The following is a 23,037-nucleotide window of genomic DNA, read 5'->3' as shown; positions in this document are numbered from 1 at the left end:
TGTATAATATAGCAGCAATTGAGTAAGAAATTTCAAAGTTTATTTTGAAAACTCATGTTTACTGTAAATAAGTACTACAGTGTCTAGTTTTAACATTTGGTACAAATATTTTTTATATAAGGATTGATCCATTGATAAAATATCTATATTGTAAGTAATCATACTTCTTTCCGGACTGGAAACCGAGACATTTTAAGTACATAAGTACATAAGCAAGTAAATAAAATAAAATAAAATTGCTTATCAGGGAAAAAATATCAGTAACACTTTAACATTAAAGCAATTTAGTGACAATGTCAAAAGGACTTATATGTTTCTTATGACTTATAGTGAATTCTTATGTTGGATTTTTATTTTTGGGTGATCTATTGTCACAGATCAGCCAGGCTCATTCACCTCCCAATCACAACACACTCCTTCACCTGAGTATTAATAGCACACACCTGCACATCATCAGCTCCCTCATCAGCCTGCACATAAAAGCACACACCTCACACCAGCTCATTGTCCGATCTTGTTTCCTTTCGAAGTGGACTGATGCTACTACAGCTACTAACCTGTGTACTTACCTTGATCTCCTACTTACCCCCTGTCTCATCTCCAGCGTGTTCTTCACAACTCTACTCCATCGTCTGTGTCTCCCCAGTCCAGGATTTTGAGGTGTGTGCTCCGTCTCCCCTATCCACGAGTTCCTGTGAAAACAAAGGATATTCCATTATCACCCTCATCGTACTACTATACCTGTTCATTGAACTTGTTACTCGCCTCTATCAACAAACCGCTGACTCCACCGATTGCAATAAAACTCACCTGTTGTATTCTAACCATCTGTCAGAGTCTGCTTCTCTAACAACTATCCCTTTACCTTTTTTTAAAATGAAAGGGGCTTAACAAGATAATATAACTGGGGAGACTACAAATTATACCTGTTCAGGAAGGAAGATGGCGGCGCGATCAGACGCAGCGGCTGCTCCGGGTCCCAAAGACGGTGATTTAATGTCATCTGTTCGTCTCCAAATAGTGTCAGTTTACCGCTAACTCATAAGGAAATCACTCAAACTCATCTATGATTGCCAAAGTCTTTTGGATATCGCCAACGCGTACAAACAACAACTCTCGCCGGTAGCTACTGAGAAGCTACGAGGCCTTTATTTACTGCTGGAGCCTCGAGACCGCGGCCTCGCCTACTGACGCTACCCGCACAAGGCAGCGTCACAAGCGGTGTGAGAGAGGACGGAAGCTCGGAGGTATACGAGCTAGGCTAAGAGCTAAGCCCACAAGACCGGCTCTTCCAACATTCATGCTCTCAAACGTTCGCTCTCTGGAAAACAAACTGGACTTAATTCAACTCAGTCGGTCTACACAGCGTGAGGCAAGGGATTGTTGTGTGTTTGTTTTCAACGAAACATGGCTAAACGACAACATCCCGGACTCCGCCATTCAGCAGCACGGGCTAACCAGTTTCCGAGCAGATAGAGATTCATCACTATCTGGTAAGACCCGCGGAGGTGGCTTGTGTGTGTATATCAACAAAGACTGGTGTAACAATGCTGCGGTATTATCAAAACACTGTTCATCTCTGGTGGAGTTTATGTTTGTGAAGTGTCGACCATTCTATCTGCCGCGGGAGTTCATGGTTATCGTTATTGTCGCGGTCTACATCCCCCCCGTGTGCAAACGCTAAGAACGCGCTTTGTGAACTGTATAGCGCCATCAGTGAACAACAAACAAATAACCCCAACGGCTTTTTCATCATAGCTGGTGACTTCAACCATGCAAACCTAAAGACAGTTTTACCAAAGTTCTACCAACATGTGAACTTTGCAACAAGGGGAAACAACACACTGGACTTTGTTTATACTACAGAGAAAAAAGCATACAAAGCTGAACCCCGCCCCCACCTCGGGTACTCAGACCACATCACTGAGAAGTGGTCTATATGCTGGGATTAGCATAACAAACTCGCCAAACCGGTTCAAAAGCAGATCACAGTATGGCCAGACAATACCACCTCAGCACTGCAGGACTGCTTCCAGGATACAGTCTGGAACATGTTTCAAGAGGCGGTCACCTACAACAACCACACAGACCTGCAGAAGTACACTGAAACTGTGACTGCTTACATCAAAAAGTGCATAGATGATGTGACAGTCACCAAGACCATTACCACATGTGCCAACCAGAAGCCATGGATGACAGCAGAGGTTCGTGGGCTGCTAAAGACCAGAGATGAAGCATTCAGATCAGGAGACAAAGCAGCCCTCAAAACAGCAAGAGCCAATCTGTCTCATGGCATCAAGAAGGCAAAACAACAATATGCTAAAAAAATTAACAACAACTTCACAGACAGTAAAGACACTCAGTCACTGTGGCAAGCCATTCAGACCATCACTGACTAGAAGTCCCCACCACAGGCCAGTGATGATGACACATCCTTACCAGATGCACTCAACCACTTCTACTCACGATTTGAGATAGAAAACGACACACCTGCACAGAAACTACTCACATCTCCAAACGACCAGGTACTCTGTCTCTCTCCAGCCGACGTAAGGAAGACCCTGTCCCGGATTAACCCACGAAAGGCTGCGGGCCCTGACAACATACCTGGACGTGTACTGAGAGATTGTGCTGCACAGCTGACGGATGTCCTAACAGACATCTTCAACACCTCGCTGAGCCAGGCAGTCGTCCCCATGTGTCTCAAATCCACCTCCATAATTCCAGTACCAAAGAAGTCACCCGTGTCTTGTCTGAATGACTATCGTCCCATAGCACTGACTCCAATCATGATGAAGTGCTTTGAGAGGTTAGTCATGCATCACATCAAGTCCAGTCTCCCAAACACACTGGACCCATTCCAGTTTGAATACTCGTCCAAACCGTTCCACGGACGATGCAATATCCACCACTCTCCACCTAGCTCTTACTCACCTGGAACAGAAAGACTCTTATGTAAGAATGCTGTTCATCGACTTCAGCTCAGCATTCAACACTATAATCCCACAACAGCTCATCCACAAACTAAACTTGCTGGGCCTTAACACCCCCTTCTGTAACTGGATCCTGGACTTTTTAACTGCAAGACCTCAGTCAGTCCGTGTCGGCCGCAACTCCTCCAGCACTACCACACTGAGCACAGGTGCCCCACAAGGCTGTGTGCTCAGCCCGCTGCTCTTCACGCTGCTGACCCACGACTGCACTGCCAAGTCCAGCTCCAACCACATCATCAAGTTTGATGATGACACAACTGTGGTAGGCCTCATCGGCAACAACGATGAAACGCTCTACAGAGAGGAAGTGGCACAGCTGGCGAAATGGTGTGGTGCTAACAACCTGTCCCTCAATGTGAGTAAGAGAAAAGAGGTTGTGATGGACTTCAGGAGAAACTCTGTTGACCACCCCCCACTGACCATCGACAGCTCAACCGTGGAGAGAGTCGGCAGCACTAAATTCCTGGGGGTGCACATCTCAGAGGATCTCACCTGGACCGTCACGTCACTCAACAAGAAGGGACAACAGCGCCTTCTCCGCCGGCTGAAAAGGGCAAGCCACCAACCACCCATCCTCACCACTTTCTACAGGGGCACCATTGAGAGTGTGCTGACCACCTGCATCACTGTCTGGTATGGGAACTGCAGTGCTGCTGACCGCAAGACCTTACAACGGACAGTGAACACTGCCGCAAAGATCATCGGTGCCCCTCTCCCCTCCATCCTGGACATTTTCCTTGCACGATGCTCCAGCAAGGCCTCCAGCATTGTGAAAGACCCCTCCCACAACCTCTTCCAGCTCCTACCATCAGGTAGAAGGTACCGGAGTATCAAAGCTCGCTCTGTCAGATTGCTCAACAGCTTTTTCCCCAGGCTCTTTATTGCCAGGTATGTTTATACATACAAGGAATTTGTTATAGTGACAGAAGCTCCACAGTGCAACAGGACACAGATAATAAAATAATAATATACAAATAGGCAATGTACAAAATAGCAAAAACACAATATATAATATAGACAATTATGTGTGTACAGGTCTGATATGTGCAAATTTGAAATGAAAAAAAAAGTACAGTATGTGTGGTGAATAAATAATGTATAATAGTGTTGTGTGTTCCATGTTTAGTGTCAAGTGTTCATGAGATGGATTGCCTGAGGCAAGAAACTGTTTCTGTGTCTGTTTGTTCTGGTTCTCAGAGCTCTGTAGCGTCTACCAGACGGTAATAGTTCAAAGAGCTGGATGTGAGGGGTCCAGAGTGATTTTGCCAGCCCTTTTGCTCACTCTGGATAAGTACAGTTCTTGGAGAGTGGGGTGGGTTGTACCAATGACTCAGCTGGCGAAGGAAGTACAACCTCTGCTGGGCCTTTTTCACAATGGACTCAATGTGATTTTGTCCCACTTCAGGTCCTGAGAAATTGTGGTGCCCAGGAATCTGAATGACTCTACTGCAGTCACAGTGCTGTTCATGATGGTGAGTGGGGGGAGAGCAGGGGGGGTTTCTCCTTGAAGTCTTTCTCCTGAAGTCATCTCCTCAGTTTTGAGCGTGTTAAGCTCCAGGTTGTTAAGACTGCACCAGACAGCCAGCTCCTTAACCTCCTGTCTGTAAGCAGAGTCGTCACCGTCCTGGATGAGGCCGATCAGTGTGGTGTCATCTGCAAACTTAAGGACCCTGACAGAGGGGTCTTTAGATGTGTAGAGGGAGAAGAGCAGTGGAGAGAGAACGCAGCCCTGAGGAGCTCCAGTGCTGATGGTGTGGGTGTTGGATGACAATTTTCCCAGCATCACCAGGTGCTGCCTGTCTGTCAGAAAGCTGGTGATCCACTGACAGACAGAGGTGGGGACGGAGAGCTGTGTCAGTTTATTCTGAAGGGTGTCCGGGATGATGGTGTTAAAAGCGGAGCTGAAGTCTACGAACAGGATCCTCACATAAGTCCCTGGTCTGTCCAGCTGCTGCAGGATGAAGTGCAGTCCCATGTTGAATGCATCATCCACAGGCCCGTTTGCTCTGTAGGCAAACTGCAGGGGGTCCAGTAAGGGTCCAGTGGAGGCCTTCAGATAAGCCAAAACCAGTCTTTCAAATGATTTCATGGCCACAGACGTTAGAGCCACAGGTCTGTAGTCATTAAGTCCAGTAACTTTGGGTTTATTTGGGACGAGGATGATGGTGGAGCGTTTGAAGCATGAGGGACTTCACACAGCTCCAGTGATCTGTTGAAGATCTGTGTGAAGATGGGGGCCAGCTGGTCAGCATCCTTCTTTTGTTCTTTCTGAAGACCCGGCACACATCATCTTCACTGATTTGAATTGTAGGTGTGAGGGAGAGGGGGGTTGCTGGAGGTGTAAATGGTTGTGTGGAGAGGTGTTCAGGGCGGGTGTGGGGTGTTTTTTCAAACCTCCAGAAGAACTCATTCAGATCATCTACCAGTTGTTGATTCTCCACAGTGCTGGGGGATGGTTTCCTGTAGTTGGTGATATCTTTCATACTTTTCCACACTGAAGCAGAATCACTGGAAGAGAATTTGTTCCTTAGCTTTCCAGAATAATTCCTCTTTGCCACTCTGATCTCCTTTTCCAGTGTGTATTTGGCCTGTATATACAAGACTTTATCCACTTTTCTGTAAGCATCTTCTTTGGAGAGCTGTCTGAATTTTGCAGTGAACCATGGTTTGTCGTTGTTATAAGTTAGATGAGTCTTGGTAGGAACGCACATATTCTCACAGAAACTGATATATGATGTTACAGTCTCTGTGAGCTCGTCCAAATCGGTGGCAGCAGCTTCAAAAACAGTCCAATCAGTGAGAGAGAAACAGGCTTGTAAATCCCGCCCTGTTTCATTAGTCCATCTTTTAACAGCTCTTAATACAGGTTTTGCAGATTTAAGTTTCTGCTTGTTGGTCGTATGAGATGAACCAAACAGTGATCAGAGAGTTCTAAAGCTGCTCGTGGGACAGATACCCCTTTTCTACCTAAGCAGTTCCTGTACTGGTTCGGAGCCAGAGCCTAGTTTCGAACCGGTTCTTTGTTTTTCGACATCCAAAGAACCAGCTCCGAACCAGTAAAAGCGGTTCGTAAGTAGCACCAAAACATTGCTGGGCTAGAAGGTAGAACCGCTTGTGTCAGGAGCTAGGGGCGGGGTTACCGTTACCAACAAGACGAACAGAAACATGGACCGCCATATTTGAAATAGCAGCTAAACGCTAACACGTTTGATTCGCCGTGTTTGGATGCCGATGTAGGTTCGCAAAGCCATGAACATCAAATAGCACCGCAACGTCCGCCATTGCTGATAGTTTGTTTAGGCTTGTTCGGGATAGATCGGCGCTGCGCGGACCGTTCGGTACGAGGCATATCGGGGTGCTGCGGGAGCGACTGGAAAGCAGACGGCTCTTTATGCTTTTGGATCGCTCTCACCGTGCTTTAGTGTGTTGTGTGCCGATCGATCAATCTGCGTGGCGCTGATGTACATCGAACAAGCCTGTTGTGCTGCGCTAGTGAACCGAAACATGAAACGTATTCAGTGACGTAAGAGCTGGCTCTGTATTGGCTCTCTAGCATGTGGAAAAGCAACCGGTTCTTAAAGGGTTCGCCTGTCGAACTAACTAAGAACCAGCTATAGCACTGGCTCTGAACTAGCACCTGGAACTGCTTAGTTGGAAAAGGGGTAAGAGTGATATGCGTCCTCTATCGCTGTGTAACAGTGATCCAATATATTACTGTCTCTGGTCGGACATGTGATGTGCTGTCTGTATTTTGGCAGTTCGCGGGAGAAATTTGCTTTATTAAAGTCCCTCAGAATAATTAAAACACAGTTGTTGTTCTGTGTCTGTGATCAGATCAGCGAGTTACTGTAAAGCTGATCTTGCGTGCACTTGCAGTGGAATGTAGACACTCACGAGATTGAACGAAGAAATCTCCCACGGCGAATATAATGGTTTGGAGTTAATGAAGAGCGTTTCTAGATCTGAACAGCACATCTTCTTTAACACAGTTGCATCTGTACACCACCTCTCATTGATGTAAAAGCACGTCCTGCCGCCACGCGATTTCCCCGTTGATTCTGCGTTGTGATCTGCTCTGATCAGCTGGAAGTTAGCCAGATGTAGCACGCTGTCCGATATGTCGCCATTCAGCCAGGTTTCCGTGAAACACAGAGCAGCAGAGTTAGAAAAATCCCTGTTTGTCCGGGAGAGCAGAAGGAGTCCGTCCGTTTCATTGGGTAGAGAGCGGAGATTCGCCAGATGGATGCTAGGCAACGTCGTTCTAAATCCGCACTGACGCGCCCCGGCTCGCTTCCTCCATCTGCACGTCCTGAAGCGTTTGACCAGAGCTACGGCTCCACCAACTACAATGTCCAGCAAAAAGGCGGAAATAATCAAAATCCGGTAAAAGATTTTATGGTGTGTTTTGCCGAATGTTCAGCGGGTCATCCCTGGTAAAACTGATCGTGTTTGAGAAACAAAAAACAGGAAAAACAAACAAAAACAGTACAAACACTGAAGAGCAAAGCACTGTAGCTGCCATCTGTGGCGGCATCTTAGATCATAATAAAGGCTGTCTTACCAGCAACGGGGTCAGCCTGCCTCCTCACTAAGATAAAATGTTTTGTTTTTTCCTCACTCAGAGTTGATCTTAGATTGGTCTTGAATGACTTCAAGCTTTAGCTAAGACTTCTAGGTAGAAATTGTTAAGCTAAATTAGGAGCTTTCTGAGAGGATTCTTAGAAGCTTTATACCCACACTTGCAGTGTTTGCACTTGATCATTTGCCAACTTAGATGACATATTTTCTGTAGTTGACCCAAATGTACAAGTGGGTGTGAAGACCACAAGTGTGTGTAGAGCATTTGATCACATGAAGGGACACAGTATTGTATTTTTCAGCTAAAGTATTAGTATCAGTAAATATCAATACACAGCAGCGGTTTAATCCCAAATACAATACTTTAACCTTTTTTTTTTTCAGTTTTTTTTTTCAGTTAAAAAGCTGTTGATTTAATCACCTTAAACAAAACTGAAAACCATTAACAAGAATTTTGTCTCAAAATATATTTCATGATTCTCATTTGGTACATAAATGTACAACATTTAACAGCAGCAACAACAACAACAAACAAACAAATTAATAAACAAAAAATAAATAAATAAATAAATATTCAGTCATCAAGGTCAGTTCCCTTAATGCACATGAAATCCAAACTACTACAAAATACTGCTTCAGAGTGGTAAAGACAGTAAACAGTATCAATAAAAAGACATGCCTGCTTTGACATCTTTCAAACTTCACAACAGATACAAAATTAATAAGCATTTTCATGTTGAATTAATGTGTTACAGATTAAAAGTGTCATGTATCTCATTGTTGTGATTGTTCCTCCTACTAACAAGTGGGTATGATCTGCTGGTTTTACTGGTTCATATACAGTAATACAAATGTGTCAGTCGTTGCCTTGGTAACGCAAGTGTTCACATACTTTATGGGATGTACATATTTGGGCAGCTACAGAGAGAAACTAGTAGCCAGACAACAAACAAGTGAATAACCAAGCTCAAGTGGAAACATAACTGGAACCGTTTCTTACCGTTATTAGAACCGTTCATCTGATGGAAAAGCAGATAAAGTCTGGAGACACTTGGAACAGCATATTACATGTGTATTGAGCAGGCTTTAGAAGTTAATGTATTTTTGTTATTCATTATCTGTCAGATACCAGAGGGTGTACTGCACTTAGATTCTCTTCCTCAAAAGTGGTATATTGTTTTGAGTTTTTCTCTTTGTTGGATTCATTGTGTTGGATACATGGCCCTCATCAAACAGGTTATTCTCCTCTGGGTGAACACAGTGGCATTTCATAAATCTGGCTTTGTGTAAGGATATGCATGAAAAGTGTGTTAAGTTCTTGGCCTGTCATCATGCTCAAGCAGTGCTTAATGGCTTATCAGTCTGCAGTGTAAAGCCATAATGCATTACAGTAATAATCTCATTTGGGAATTTACAGTAATGTGCTTTCCCTAGAAACAAGCAGTGTAATGAGATTGTAGTGGACAGCAGGAAATATGGCATCCCCCTTTTTTTTTTTTATAAATGTTAAGACTTTTATCTACCTGTGACTGAATAGTGCAAATAACCCTCACACTAAGGGGGTGATATTGTGGCCACCTCAGAAAACGTTAGCCAATCAGAACATGAAAAGTGCCAATCTGCAATCCCCTGCATCTGAGGAAGAATTTAAAGGTTCTCTCAGATACAAAGAAACTATCTGGCTCTAAGTTCAACCGTTGGTTGTTGTGCTCTAAGTTGCTCTTCGTTGGTTGTTGTGGAAGAGAGAAATAAGGATGTTTGACAAGAAGCGAATTTTGGGAGTTTGGAAACAGCAAAAGCAACAACCAAGCTTAGTGCCCCCCATTTTAAGGACCTTCTGCATCAACTTCAGTATCTTCTCGTCAGGGATCATCCATCTGTGTGTTCCAGATTCCCTGGATCTTCTGTTCAGACTTCAGAACCTTCATATTCAAGGCTCCTTCATCTGCGTGTTGTAGACCAAGGACCTTCTCAGTGTTCAGGAGTTCATTGTTCAGTGTTTTGTGTTCAAGGCTGTGAAACTGATCTCTTCCCACTGCAATGTGGCCCAACACAACAGTGGAAGACATCTGCTGCCATTGTTATAATCAGTTATTTATAAAGCGGGTAAAATAAGTATTGAACATGTCACCATTTTTCTCAGTAAATATATTTCTGACATGAAGTAATCCATACATACAAAGATAACAAAACAAACAAGTTCAGAAATGGTGTTATGTGTAATAAAATGGAATGACACAGGGGAAAAGTACTGAACTACTGAAATTTATTTAATACTTCATACAAAAGCCTTTGTTGATAATGACAGCTTCGAGACGCCTCCTGTATGGAGAAACTAGTGGCATGCATTGCTCAGATGTGATTTTGGCCCATTCTTCCACACAAACAGTCTTCAAATCTTGAAGGTTCTGTGGGCCTCTTCTATGAACTCTGATCTTTTGGTTCTTATTTTCTTTTGGATTCAAGTCAGGTGATTGGCTGGGCTAATCTAGCAGCTTTATTTTCTTTTTCTGAAACCAGTCGAGAGTTTCCTTGGCTGTGTTTGGGATCATTGTCTTGCTGAAGTGTCCACCCTTGTTTCATCTTCAGCATCCTGGTACTGTAGGTGTTGGGACTGAAGCAGCTAATATTAATTTCCACATACGAGGGGCAGGATTGTTTTCTAATTACTGATAGATTTCTGCTGGTGTCTTGGCTTTCCATGCCTTTTTGCACCTCCATTTCCTCATGTGTCCAATACTTTTTCCCTGTGTCCTGCTACTCAGGCTGCTCTTTTTTAATTTTTTTTTGGTTAATGGCCTATATTTTTAGGAAATTAAGAAGGGGGTAATTTTGATATACATATTAGGTTACACTAACTCATGGTTTGATCATGCATTTGGCATCCCGTTGATGTCAGGGAAGGTGTCACCAGTTTCCTGACTAATGTCATTAGCAGAGTACAACACTGAGGTTAAGAACCCATCCACTAGACTGTAAAATATTACTGATGAATCCTTATGTGTCAGTGGAATTGACGTATATTTCAGCAATCAAGTGTTTTATACCCACTGTTTGGGGGGGTGCAGTCAAACTCCCCTTAAATAGTCTAGTTCAAAACATTTTTAGTTGTGCATCAGTTAATCAAAGAATTTATTAAAATTAATGTTTTGCCCAATGCATTTTTTAACAAGCACTGAACAAATACACTTGTGTATTTAAAGTAGCCTATGTCATCAAAACCAGTTATTAGGCATTAATCCAAAAAACGAGTGTTTGAGGAAAGGTGGAAGGACATTAGAGGATGTTTGAAGTTCCTCTGTAAATTAAAACAGCATTTGTGCAGAATTGTAAACAGAAACATTCTTTAAATTTGAGACTTTTATTTTGACATTTTAACTCTTCTCAATGCCCTTCAGTATAAACTCTCCTAGTTCCTGTTGGCGAGATTAAAAACAGATTAAATAAGAGTCACGCCCGCCAGCATGAGCCCCCTGTCAAAATGCCATAGAGCAATGTATTTGATCAAATTGATAATTATGTGTAATATTTTCTTAAACCACTGATCGTAAAAGTTATATCACTGTAATGTTAAAGGAAGAGGACTTTGAGGAAGATTGCAGAGCTGCAAACAGAGGGAAAATGTCAGCTGTCTTTTCTGTCATATCCAGTGTTGTGTCTGGTGAGTTTTATAAACATAATAACTACCAGATATATAAGAAATAGGCTGTATATCGAGACAGTAGCAGTTGTACTAGTGCGCTTTCAAACAATAACAAACTTGCTAAATTATGTTAACTAAAGTGGCATATATATAATTGATTTGTGTTCATGAACACAAGTTATATTTATGTTCACTAGTTATTATTATGTTTTTTGTATTGACAGACCAATATAATTTTGCGCGGTTTAAATGTATTTAATTCTAATAATATTCGTCTTTTATTATGAAATCAGAATGGTCGCTATGACGTCATATTTCGGCGACAAGTTTTTTTTGAGCAGGATAGTTTTTGGGACAGTGCTGCAGCCGGTTATGTCGCTAACTTAGTGCTTGTTACATTTCTCTGTGTTTATGTGTTTTTAGGGCAGTCGAACTGGATCATGCTGTCATGTTCGATAGTTCAAAAAATAAACCCACCTGCCAAAATGAGGAAGTCGCATTTCATAACACTCCCTCTAATCAGTAACCTCCTCTGATCAGTGATATCTAGTGTGTATTTTCTCAAATGAGTGCTATCTAGTGTGTTTTGGCAGGTCTGATCAGTGATATTGAATGTGCTCGGGCAGGTTTTCTCAGGAGCTGGATTTGTTTGAGAGCGTCAGAGATGTTAAATGTACCATCTCAGTCTTTTCCGGCAGCTGCATCCCAGCAGAGAGTCGCACCAGCCGGACAGTCCAGAAATAAGGTCGGTCCCTTAAACTACACAACTGTCATTGGAGTAATTTAATGAGTGATTGACATGAGACGGCTCTGTATTTAACATGTGCAATGAATACAGGTGTCGCTGAAGCCAGGTCACAGTCTCCTGGACTGGATCCGACTGACCAAGAGTGGAGGAGATCTGACCGGACTGAGAGGTCGACGGATCGAGGTGACAGAAGAGGAGCTGAAGAAACACAACACCAGAAACGACTGCTGGACCTGCATTAGAGGTAGAACGTCGAAACACAGGAGCACAACTCATCTCAGTAGAGCTTTCTAAGTGTGTGTGTGATAATAATAAGAAGAAATGTATATACAATATATAATGTAATACAAGATGTGTCTCAGATGTACACGTGACTCTGTATGTTTGTGTGTTTTCTGTAGGCATGGTCTATAACGTGAGTGCCTACATGGATTTCCACCCTGGTGGGGAGGAGGAGCTAATGAGGGCTGCTGGGATTGATAGCACTGAGCTGTTTGACCAGGTACATTCTGTTTCAGAAAACAGTCCATATTTTGATCTCAAATGATGGAGCACTTTATGTATACAGTTACAATTCCTTATAAATAATAGTTTACTTTACATTGTTTTCCACCCCTTTTAATTTGCTCATATATGACTGTACAAATGTTTACAAGTACTTATTTAATATGAATATTAAATGCATGGAATTAATCTGTTATCAATAAAACAGCGTTTCACATTTATCATAGGTGACTTAATTGTATGTTGTACAGCTGCTGCTTATATTTCAGCATGTATTAAAACATGCATTTATTTATTAATGTGTAAATGTTACATACAAATATCTACATATAAACATTGAGGATAGTCTGATTTTTAAACCAAAGTAATGGTTAATGAGAACATTAATTTTTTTTAATTAATACTAAAGAAATTTAAAGAAATGTTTATGTATAAAGTGAATTGATACACATTTTTGTGTAATGCATATGAAAACATTTGAGAAAAACGTACTATTAATGTATTAAAAATGCTTATTTATAAACTATGAATTAACTATAAACTAATGCAAATTATTATAAGTATTTTATTATAACTGATTCTGTCCACTCAAGGTCCATCGGTGGGTGAATTATGAGTCTATGCTGAAGGAGTGTCTGGTGGGGAGGATGGCAGTGAAGCCCAACGCTGCTCTTCAAGGTTCTGTCAGCTCTTTTGGCAATGGAAAAGAATTCAGTGAAATTCATTAATTTTGTGATAATGTATAATTATTCTAATACAAACATACTGCCTTACATCAAGTTTTTGATGAAATATTCCTATAGATTCAGCACCTAACCCAAAATAAGGTTTCTGATGTTGTTTTAGTTTTTATTTTAATGCCTTGTTACATGGTTCTTTGGTTCCTGCAGCTCAGACGGAGAAGACTGAGCGCACTCACATGAACGGTATGACATCAAAGCCATACATCAGCTATGCAGATTTCTAGTTATAAATGCTGAGTATGCTATTACTTGTTTGATTCACGAGGAGTGTTTGTGGTACTCCTTATACCAGGTTTGTCTGTTCCTCCACCTTTAAGACAGGAGCCTTTACCTACTCCTCTCCCTCCCAAAGATCATCGCCCTCGGTATGTATTTTCCTTATGGCATGATTGTTTTATTTAGACTTTTTATTCTGTTATGCAGCATTTAAGCCTAGTTGTGGTGAATAATGAATAATGGTCTTGGCTGGTATTGTTGAGATTGCATTTTTGATCCCAGGTAGATTCATTCTGTGAACCAGAGAGTTATTTTAATTACTCAGACAGAGTTTACTAGCAGGGCTCTAAAAATATTATGAAAAAAACAAAATAATAATAATTACATTATATTAATGAATGAATAAAGAAAAATATTTAAGCTAGGCAAAAATTAGGAAAAAAGAAAATAATGTTGTCAGCCTCACTTAAGTGAAGCCACACTGGCTGATTCTTGTTATATTTGTTCTTCATGTTTAGGTATGATTGGTTCCAGACAGATGGAACTGTCAATATTGTTGTTTACACCAAGCGAAAGGTTGGTGTCAACTCATTTGCATAAAATGCAGTGGTTATCTGGTTGTCTTTTCTCAAATATAAAAGGAATTTTAAAAAATATTTGATTTCCCCCTCACCAGATTCCCAGCGCCGGCTGTGCAGTAGTGGATCTACAAGATGACACACTTCGGGTTGAGATGCTCTTAGGGAAGATGTCGTACCTTCTCTGCTGGCGTGGGTCTTTCTTCACTTCTCCAGCCACTGAGACATGAACATTGTTGTGGATTGCTCTATATATGTTATAACATGCTATAATAGTTGATAACACTGTTCCTTTTTAGGCCTGTCTAGTGAAGTTCAAGAACGTGTTGATGGTGAGTAGTATGTTAAATTAGACATGCTAACATGCAGTGTTAAATGTAGAAATATTTTGAAAATGATCTGTACATGGTAAAGTGATGATATAAGATGATATTACTGTGATCCATTGTGGTGTAGTGTACTGTACCTTGCTATTGATTCATTACCATTTTATTTTATTATTACTTGGTACTACTATTTAAACTATATCCTTATTAGAAATGATCAATCATTTATTTTTCTCATTCTAAAGAAGTGTTTCTCTGTTGTTCTGTGCTTATAGTCCAGACAGCCCGCTCTGTAGGAAAAGTTCAGGTGTGTCTGCGCAAATCTGTCCAAGATAAGTGGACGAAAGTGGGGCAACCTCTAGAACAACATGACACATTTATTCAGTGTAAAGATCGTGGTGAGTAACAAACCTATGATTTCAATTTTCTGACTTTACCTAAATTTCAGAGAATTTGCGGTTTGATTTTGTAAAGATAGAACATTTTGCGATATTGTTTTTTAACATGAAGTAAAGGGGTACCACAAGGTTCTGTGTTGGGCTCTTATTATTTTTTAAATATATATAATTAATTTAAGACACATTATTCCTAAAGCAAATTCAGATTTTTGTGTTGATGTTTTACTCTTGTGCTTCTACATTAAAGTTTGTCTTGTGTTTATTTCTGTTGATTTTGGAATATTTCATACATTCAGAATTGGTTCTAAATATAGAGGGGAAAAAAGATTTTCACTATTAAAGGTGTTCATATTCAAATATACATGACTGCTTAAAATAGAAGTTTATATTATGTGCATCAGTGCCTAAAACAAGGACTGAGTTTGGAAATGTCTTTGTATCTGCTGCCCCTTGAACACACTTTTACAAAATTACAAACCTTATTACCATTGAACATTTCTAGACCAGATGGTTTGGCTGTTACCAGTATCTTAATATATAGCTAGTCAGTACATTTCCCCACTTACTTAATTCCCTCCTTGCATGTATTTTGCATATTTCTATCATTTTATATAAAATTTGTTATTGTTGTAATATTTTTGTCTTCTACTGTAGGTCTCTGAAATAAATAGCTCGGGAAAACATAAATGAATAATAATATTAATGTTTAATAACATTTGTTTCACCACAGAGCTCTTCTACAGGGAATGTGTGTTGGTTTCGAAAACGGATGTCACACATGACACGCAGGTCTTGCGATTACAACTTCCACCAGGGTCACATATGCAAGTTCCTGTGGGGAGACACGTCTACCTCAAAACCTCTCTCGAGGGTAATGCATCACATTATGTCACACAACACATGCTCTGCTGGTCTAAAGAGAACCGATGGAAGGTGACTGTTTTATGGAGTGTTCAACAGTTTTTTGTGTTTGGTGAGCAGGTACAGATGTTGTGAAACCTTACACACCAGTGGATCAGGCGCTAATACCTCCCTCACAAGCTAGTGCTGAAATGGGCTCAGACTTACATCTCATGATAAAGATCTATCCTGATGGATTGTTGACCTCACATCTTGCCAACCTCCCTATTGGTTTGTAACTTCCCATATCTATATTTTTTTTTTTTAAAGAAGGAAACAGTATTACATGATTTTTCACCATGCAATTCATAAGCTGGCATTTGAACCCCACCCTTGTCAGTAAACCTGTTTGCAAGATCTCTAAAACTATAATTACACTTTGATTTCTTTGAATTTTAGTTAACTTTAATGCTCAACTTTTTTTAATTTTTTTATTCAAACTCAAATGTTAATGGTAGTCCCTGTTTGGTATCTAAAAAGCTTTCTCAGCTCATGGCTCACAACCCTGTTTTGCACATAAGCGCAAATAAAACAAACAAATAGTAATCATGAAAACTGGAATTGCGTTGAATCACAAACAAACCTTACTAACTCCTGTCGTGTTTCTGGTCTGTTCCAGGATCCTCTCTGTCAGTAGGCGGTCCGGAGGGATCCTTCACTATGCGAATTCTGCGTGATGTCACTCATCTCTACATGTTAGCGGCCGGCACGGGTTTGACACCCATGGCTCGTCTTATACGGCTGGCTCTTCAGGACCTCGCATCAATCAGGTCTGCTCTGTGCAAATCTGAAAAAAACACAAACAACATGCACTATTTAAGTCACCAATCGAAAAGCAAATGTTGCAATCACTTTTGCTAGTGTCAAGGTGGTTTTAATCAATGTATAAAGCAGGCATGCATAATATTATCGGAACATTATTGGAATCGGCCGATAATGGCTTAAAATGTAATTATCGCCATTGGCCCGATATGAAAAATTATGCCGATATGTCTTGCCGATAAGACAAATAACTTGAATGGTGTGTTAGTGCAGCAGTGTGGTCATTCTTGAAGCAAAATTTTGCCTGAATGGTGATTAGATTTACTGTTTTGGATCGCCGTATTTAATCTGAGAATGTGCATTCAGAATGACGTGTCTGGTGTGTGATCGAGTAAACAGTCAGTAGCGTGTGTAGCAGCAACAAAAGTCTCCCCCAGGTCTTAATGCCTATCTTGTTTTATTCACTTGGCGGGGGGGGAATGTTGGCCTATTTGTAATGAAATTAAAGTAAAATACACAAATAACATTAAGAATGTGTTTCTGATTAAATGAAGCAGTAACTGGTGTCATAAATATGTTACATTAATCTGTAATATGTTTTGTTTGTGTTTTTTTCAAACAGATAATGAAAACTTAAATACAAAGAGCTCTAAAGGATTTTCTACAACTCTTTTGCTTTAGACCATCAACTAGTGTTAATTTCGTTAACGAAGACTATGACGAAAAATGTTCGTTGACGAGCTTTTTTCCCATGACTAAGACGAGACGAAGACGAGACAATAATAAGGTCAATAAACGATAACTATGACTATATGAAAATGCAATTTCGTTGACGAAATAAGACGAGACTAAAATCTATATAAAAACGTATTTTTATTTTCATCAAAAAAAGGAGCCAAAATGTTATTGCAGACTGCTCTACACGCCTCTACAACACACGCTTTCATGAATGCGGTTGCCAGATATCAAGAGTTCAAATCCCCGAATCAGAGCTTCGCTCATACAAGGCTACATTTTCTACCCGGTGATTTGCTTCTTTTAAGCAATCTGGCAACCATGCACACGCGCTCTCTCCTCATTGCGGAATCACCGCCGACGATGATCTGAAAACGCAGACAAACAAGCTGGAGATTAAATGAAATCTAAAGCGAATTAAATGAAAGCGTCACTCAGCCGGTCTGTGTTCTGGCATGAGATCTTGACTGTATTGTTTGCGATTGTGATTGCTGAATAAATGCGCTTACTCAACCGCTTTAGTTTCAATAGAGAAACATAGGCTATATTTTTCGTTTTTCGAAAGAGACAGAGAGATTTCATGAGTCTTTGGTATTAATTTATATAATAAAAAGCCTATAATAAATCAGTACATTAGATGAGGTAAAATACACTATGTATATGTCCACATTCTATTGATTTGTGCTTACTGGTGAAAGTGCAATACCTGAAATGCAGAAGTAAATTTGTCAAATGACAACAATCATTACGATTATAATTTTGAGCAAAAATAATTTTTATCAGTTTAACCACTATACAGAAAATGTGTCTACGATTTGACTAAAACCTGACTAAAATGCTCATACATTTCATTGACAAAATCAGGACAAGGTTGTCTGAATATGATAACTAAAATGTACATTTGAGTAAGACTAAGACTAAATTAAAAATGTCTGCCAAAATTAATACTGCTGTACGGTTAATTAGTAATAATTTTATTGCTAAAATGTCAAGTTTTCATCAACTAAAACTAGATTAAATACTTCAGGTTTTCTTTGACTAAAACTAGGCTAAAATGTTGAGACTTTTAGTCGACAAAAACTTGACTAAAACTAGTAAAAGGTTGACTAAATATGATAAAAACTAACAAGGACATTTTACCACAGGACTAAGACTAAAATAAAAATAGCTGACGATATTAACACTACCATCAACAAAATGTTAAGGTTAACTGCACACTGCATCTGTAGAAAAAAACAACAACAGAGTGTCTATTTGCACTAAGTGGAAATAGCCTGTCTTGTTGGCAGAGGCTATTTAAACTAACTCTGCCCACTAACGTGTGATTGGGCTAGTCTACATTACAAAAGACGGTTGACAGTCGTCAGCTCTAGTGGTGCAGATGGTAAAACGTGTGTTGCGCTCATTTCGACCCGGGTTCAAATCTGCCTTCTGGCAAACTTTATTTTCTCCCTTTTCAAATTTCAAATCGCATCAAAAAAGCAAATAATCAAAAAGTTGAAAATAACGTAACGGGTAGGGTTAGGGTAGGTGTAGGGAGGTTTTTTTTTTTTTTGTCCCAATAAGGTGGCATCCAGTTAATCATTTGAATTAAAATAAAAATGTACACACTAAGTTATTGCATACTGTTTTATAATGTACTACAATACCGAGGTGCAGATAATTGCCACTATTTGCAATAAGTAGCATAATATAGCAGAAAATCCTGCTTTTTTAACATAGTGTAAATAGAATCTATTGCTATTTGCACTTAGTGCAAATAGCCGCTGCCAATGCAATGAGAGATTTATAGTTGTTTCTATAAAAAACTTCGTTATTTTTTTAACAAGTAATTCTAATAAGTTTATTTTAATTCTTGCAAGTAAGTTTTTGTTAAAAACGAACTTAAAAAAAAAAAAGTTTATAATCTTTGCACAGGACTTTCCCAACAAAAGGAAATATATCAGCAAAAATTAGTTGAAAAATATCGGATATCGGCAAAAATGAAATATCGTGGACCCCTGGTATAAAGTCAGTTACCCTGGTGTCCTAGCAGCATAACCTTAGTTGTAGTTCATCACGTTAAAGTCACCATGAAATCCGAACAGGTAGTTGTCTCCCAAGTGATGTAATGTAAAAGCCACACTGTACTGATAAGTCCAGTGTTAATCATGAGAGATTTAGTTACTCACAGTTGTGAGATGCGGCTCAAACATACTCTCTGTACTCGGTTACAAAGCTTTTAAAGCCATTGTTGGTTGTTTAAAAGATCTGATGGAGGAACTCAGTCATTCATTTAATCACATACTGTCAATTGTGATAAAGCTTCCCGATGATATGGACATTGCCATCTTTGATACCGTCACTACGGTTACCTGAGTATGGTTGTGACTTCAATTGTTCGTTCATACATGTTTGGATTAAAGCTGCTATTTTAATTGCTGAATGAAGAAAACTTTGAAGACACCTACAATCAAATGCAGCTGTCACTACCAAGCAGTTAAAGCACTCATCATGGGCATTTGTATTACGGATAGATGTAATTATTTTAATTAACTTATAATTCTTGGGAATTTATATATGTATGCATTTATTTACTTGGAAAGTAAAATGGAATAAATTGGGATAAAATGATTGGTTGAAGATTATTGGTAGAAGTTACAGTTATTATGTCTAGGTTAAGATTAATCAGAATTGATAGATTAACTGTAGAATATTATTAAGTTAGTTGACTAATCAAAATAACAACAACATTTTTTTTATGGTTGTCTTTTCAGAAAAAGCAAGCTGATGTTCTTTAACCGTCAGGAGAGGGACATACTTTGGTGCGCTCAGCTGGATGAACTTCGTTCAAAAGAGGAAAGGTGTCATTTATCGCATTATATATCTGACTGTTGGTTCTATCAGGAATGTCACATCTTTGAATTACAGTACAGTGTTCTCAGTGGGAATCATGCAGTATTTATTTATATGTAGTTAACTGCCTCACTGTCTACTGTCAAGTATTTATATAGTGCTTTATACAATACAAAGTAGCTTAACTGTAATAAACAGGAAAATAACAGTTAATAAATTTGTAAAATAATTAAATTTCAACTGTAATGCAGCTCTACAATAGTGTCATTATTCAACTCAATTCAGACTGTCATTAGGCAGCATCCTAACTGTCATGCATCTTAGGTTTGAGGTGGAGTACGTTCTGTCGGAGCCGACCGACTCATGGAAAGGCAGAAGAGGGCGGATAGACGCTTGTATGCTGCAAAACGTCCTGGAGAGACCAGAAGACTCCAAATGTTTAGTGTGTGTGTGCGGCCCAACTGGATTCACAGAGTTAGCAGTGCAGTGAGTCATGTTTTAATGGCTTACATTTATACATTTGATAAATCTGAAGCTGTTTGAGGCATCTGCTATTGCTTGGCTAATGTACAGATTTATTTATTTTTTCAATGTATACTTTCTCACAGGTTGGTCAGACAGCTGGACTTCAGTGAAGAGGAAATTCACATTTTTCAGGGCTGATTGAGACTTTGAAAGATGGATTTCGTACTTGCAGACTATCTCTATGCATATAAAATGCACTTTCCAGTCAAAACAAAAAGCCGTAACACCGTTCTACTATATTGTCTTATAATTTGTAGAAATCTAATGCCACAATCAGAAGCCTGCACTGAGAAACATCAGAAGTTTCATTTTTTTTTTTTTTTTTTTTTTTTGAAGTTTTCAGATTTGATCAATGCAGAATAATTCTGCTAGGTTTGTTTTTGCAATGAAAAATATAAGTGATGTTTTCTGTATTTGTTTTTCATATTTATTTATGACATGGAAGATTTAGAGCACTTTGTGTAATGCAACTACAACATAATTGAGCAAGCAATCCATGCAACCGATTGTGTTGCTGTGTCTCTATATAGCAGATTGAAAGGGTCAGTAAATCAGGATGCAATACAAGTATAGCTATTGCTGATTGGATCTCCATCTGACTGCTGAATTAATAAGGTTTCTCAGTGTGTGTACAGGTAATATTCTAATATGGTAGATGATCTACCTGGAATGCAAGTTCCCTACAGAAATGTGCATTTTGTGCCTCTAATGCTGTTGTGTCTCTGTAAACTTGTTTGTATCACAGCCCTGATGTCAGTTTAGAGGGGGTAAAAAACTATTATAGCAAAACCAGGTTGCTCTGGAAAGGTTTCTTCATGCATTATTGCATGATATTTTGGATAGTATGTGTTTGATACATTGCAGCCCAAATATTTATTTCTTCAGAAAAGCTCTGAAATATGATTGACTGTAAAAATGCATAATTATTTGACTGGTCAACCACTGATGGCTTCAACAACAGAGAACTTTAACAGGCTCGCTCTATCAGTGCTCACATTCACGGGGAGGATGGGATGTGGCACTAAGCTGTTAGCGGCAAGAAATTGAATTAAATGGTTTAAAAAAAAATAGTTTGTGTCTTGATACACCTTTGATTTCTGCTGCTATCTGCAGTCTTGTAGTCTGGAACAAATCTTCTCACCTGCAAGAAGATGGTAATGTTATTAACAGCGGTAAATAATAGAGGATAATAGAGCGAAATCATGAAATAAAATGCAATTTGATTTGTATAATATTCACACTTTTAGTGTAATTCAATTTTCATTTTTCGGAGAACTACTTTAAAGTCAGATGCGTTTTTATCTTCGTCAGAACAGATTTGGAAACGCTCACCAGTGGATCCTCTGCAGTGAATGGGTGCCGGCAGACTGAGAATCCAAACGGATTATTAAAAAAACAAAAACACATCACAACTCCGTCAACTAATGTCTTGCGAAACAACGAGCTGCATGTTCGTAAGAAAGAAATCCATTAATGCATTTTAACGTTAAACTGTAACTTGGACAATGTTCTCCCTCCAGTTCAATAATAATAATCATTTCCTGTTGTCCTTTTCACATCAAAATCCCCTTGACATATTTGTTTAGAAATTTTTTGCTTGTGAACAATATTTGATCTGTGCATATTTCTCTTCTGATTCAGATAGGACAATATCAGTGCACAAAAACAACAAAATATATCAAATCAAGCTCACACTTTTCCACTTAACTGAAAAGTGTACTAAAATAAAAAAAATCACATTTCTAAGAGGCTGGTTCTTTTAATGAATTTAACATCAGTTTGATGAATCATTAGCTAAATGAACTCTAAATACAACGGCTGTATTTCCTAAAAGCACTGTAAAAGACAGAAGATTGTAGAGATGGTTGGTGCCATTCAGCGTAGGCTTATAATGCGTCTGGGAAATCCCAGAGCAGTTACAGAATCTGGATCTAGCTTAAACTTAAACTTAAGTTAGGATGTCCGTCTTGAAAGAATGTTGTGGAATTAAGTTTTGTGAAACTGAGGTAATTGCTGATTGTTAGTTCATATGTTTATAACTCACATTTGTAATATAATTTTTAGTTTCACTCTATTTCACGTTTACTTGTTACAGTGTAGTTATACAGTACTGAGTAATTTTAATTACATGTATTTACTATACGGTAAAGGTTAGGATTAGGGTTAGTTGCATGTAACTATGCATTTTTGTTTTATATATTACTGTAGTATGTACATCTAATGTGTAACAAGGACTTTTTAATAGCTTTAGACAACAGTTTCAGTCCTTGAATTTGATTGGACAAACTGTCTTCTTCCAGGAGTGCTGGTATAGGGCCTGTTACAAACCTCCTTTCATGTTCCAGACAAGCGTTTTAGTCTTCTAGCGGTGGGGAATTTTCCGATTTTTGACACTTTCTGTAGATCACAAGTAACTCTTTATGAGTGAGTGAATCATTTGTTCAAACCACTGATTAATTCAGGAAGTGACTATGAGTCATTGAACCAGTCACGCAGTCAATTTGTCTAAACAATCATTCAGCAATAGCAAAAAAAAAGAAACATCAGATTCCC

The 23,037-nt window shown here is 39.3% G+C and overlaps 1 protein-coding gene across 3 annotated transcripts; it reads left to right on the top strand.

Moving 5' to 3' along the window:
* The first annotated feature begins 10,930 nt into the window (after positions 1-10,930).
* On the top strand, positions 10,931-22,227 carry LOC306877521 (cytochrome b5 reductase 4-like). Of its 3 annotated transcripts, none has more exons than XM_079429312.1 (17): positions 10,931-11,232; positions 11,841-11,959; positions 12,053-12,206; positions 12,364-12,464; positions 13,060-13,144; positions 13,357-13,392; positions 13,502-13,574; positions 13,944-14,001; positions 14,102-14,195; positions 14,303-14,335; positions 14,605-14,727; positions 15,458-15,598; positions 15,709-15,858; positions 16,247-16,397; positions 19,881-19,967; positions 20,284-20,445; positions 20,568-22,227. In XM_079429312.1, the coding sequence occupies exons 1-17, from the start codon at positions 11,139-11,141 to the stop codon at positions 20,620-20,622; spliced, it is 1,716 nt and encodes a 571-aa protein (XP_079285438.1). In that variant the 5' UTR covers positions 10,931-11,138; the 3' UTR covers positions 20,623-22,227. The 3 variants fall into 3 exon arrangements, with proteins under 3 accessions (XP_079285438.1, XP_079285440.1, XP_079285439.1); XM_079429313.1 differs by lacking the exon at positions 10,931-11,232 and adding an exon at positions 11,548-11,763; XM_079429314.1 differs by lacking the exons at positions 19,881-19,967; positions 20,284-20,445; positions 20,568-22,227 and adding an exon at positions 17,012-17,170 and having other exon boundaries at positions 11,044-11,232.
* The last annotated feature ends 810 nt before the right edge of the window (positions 22,228-23,037 follow it).

This window comes from Barbus barbus, assembly GCF_936440315.1.
Source record: "Barbus barbus genome assembly, chromosome: 12".
NCBI lineage: Eukaryota > Metazoa > Chordata > Actinopteri > Cypriniformes > Cyprinidae > Barbus > Barbus barbus.
The sequence above is the reverse complement of the archived record's forward strand: the minus strand, read 5'-3'. Positions and strand labels throughout refer to the sequence as shown.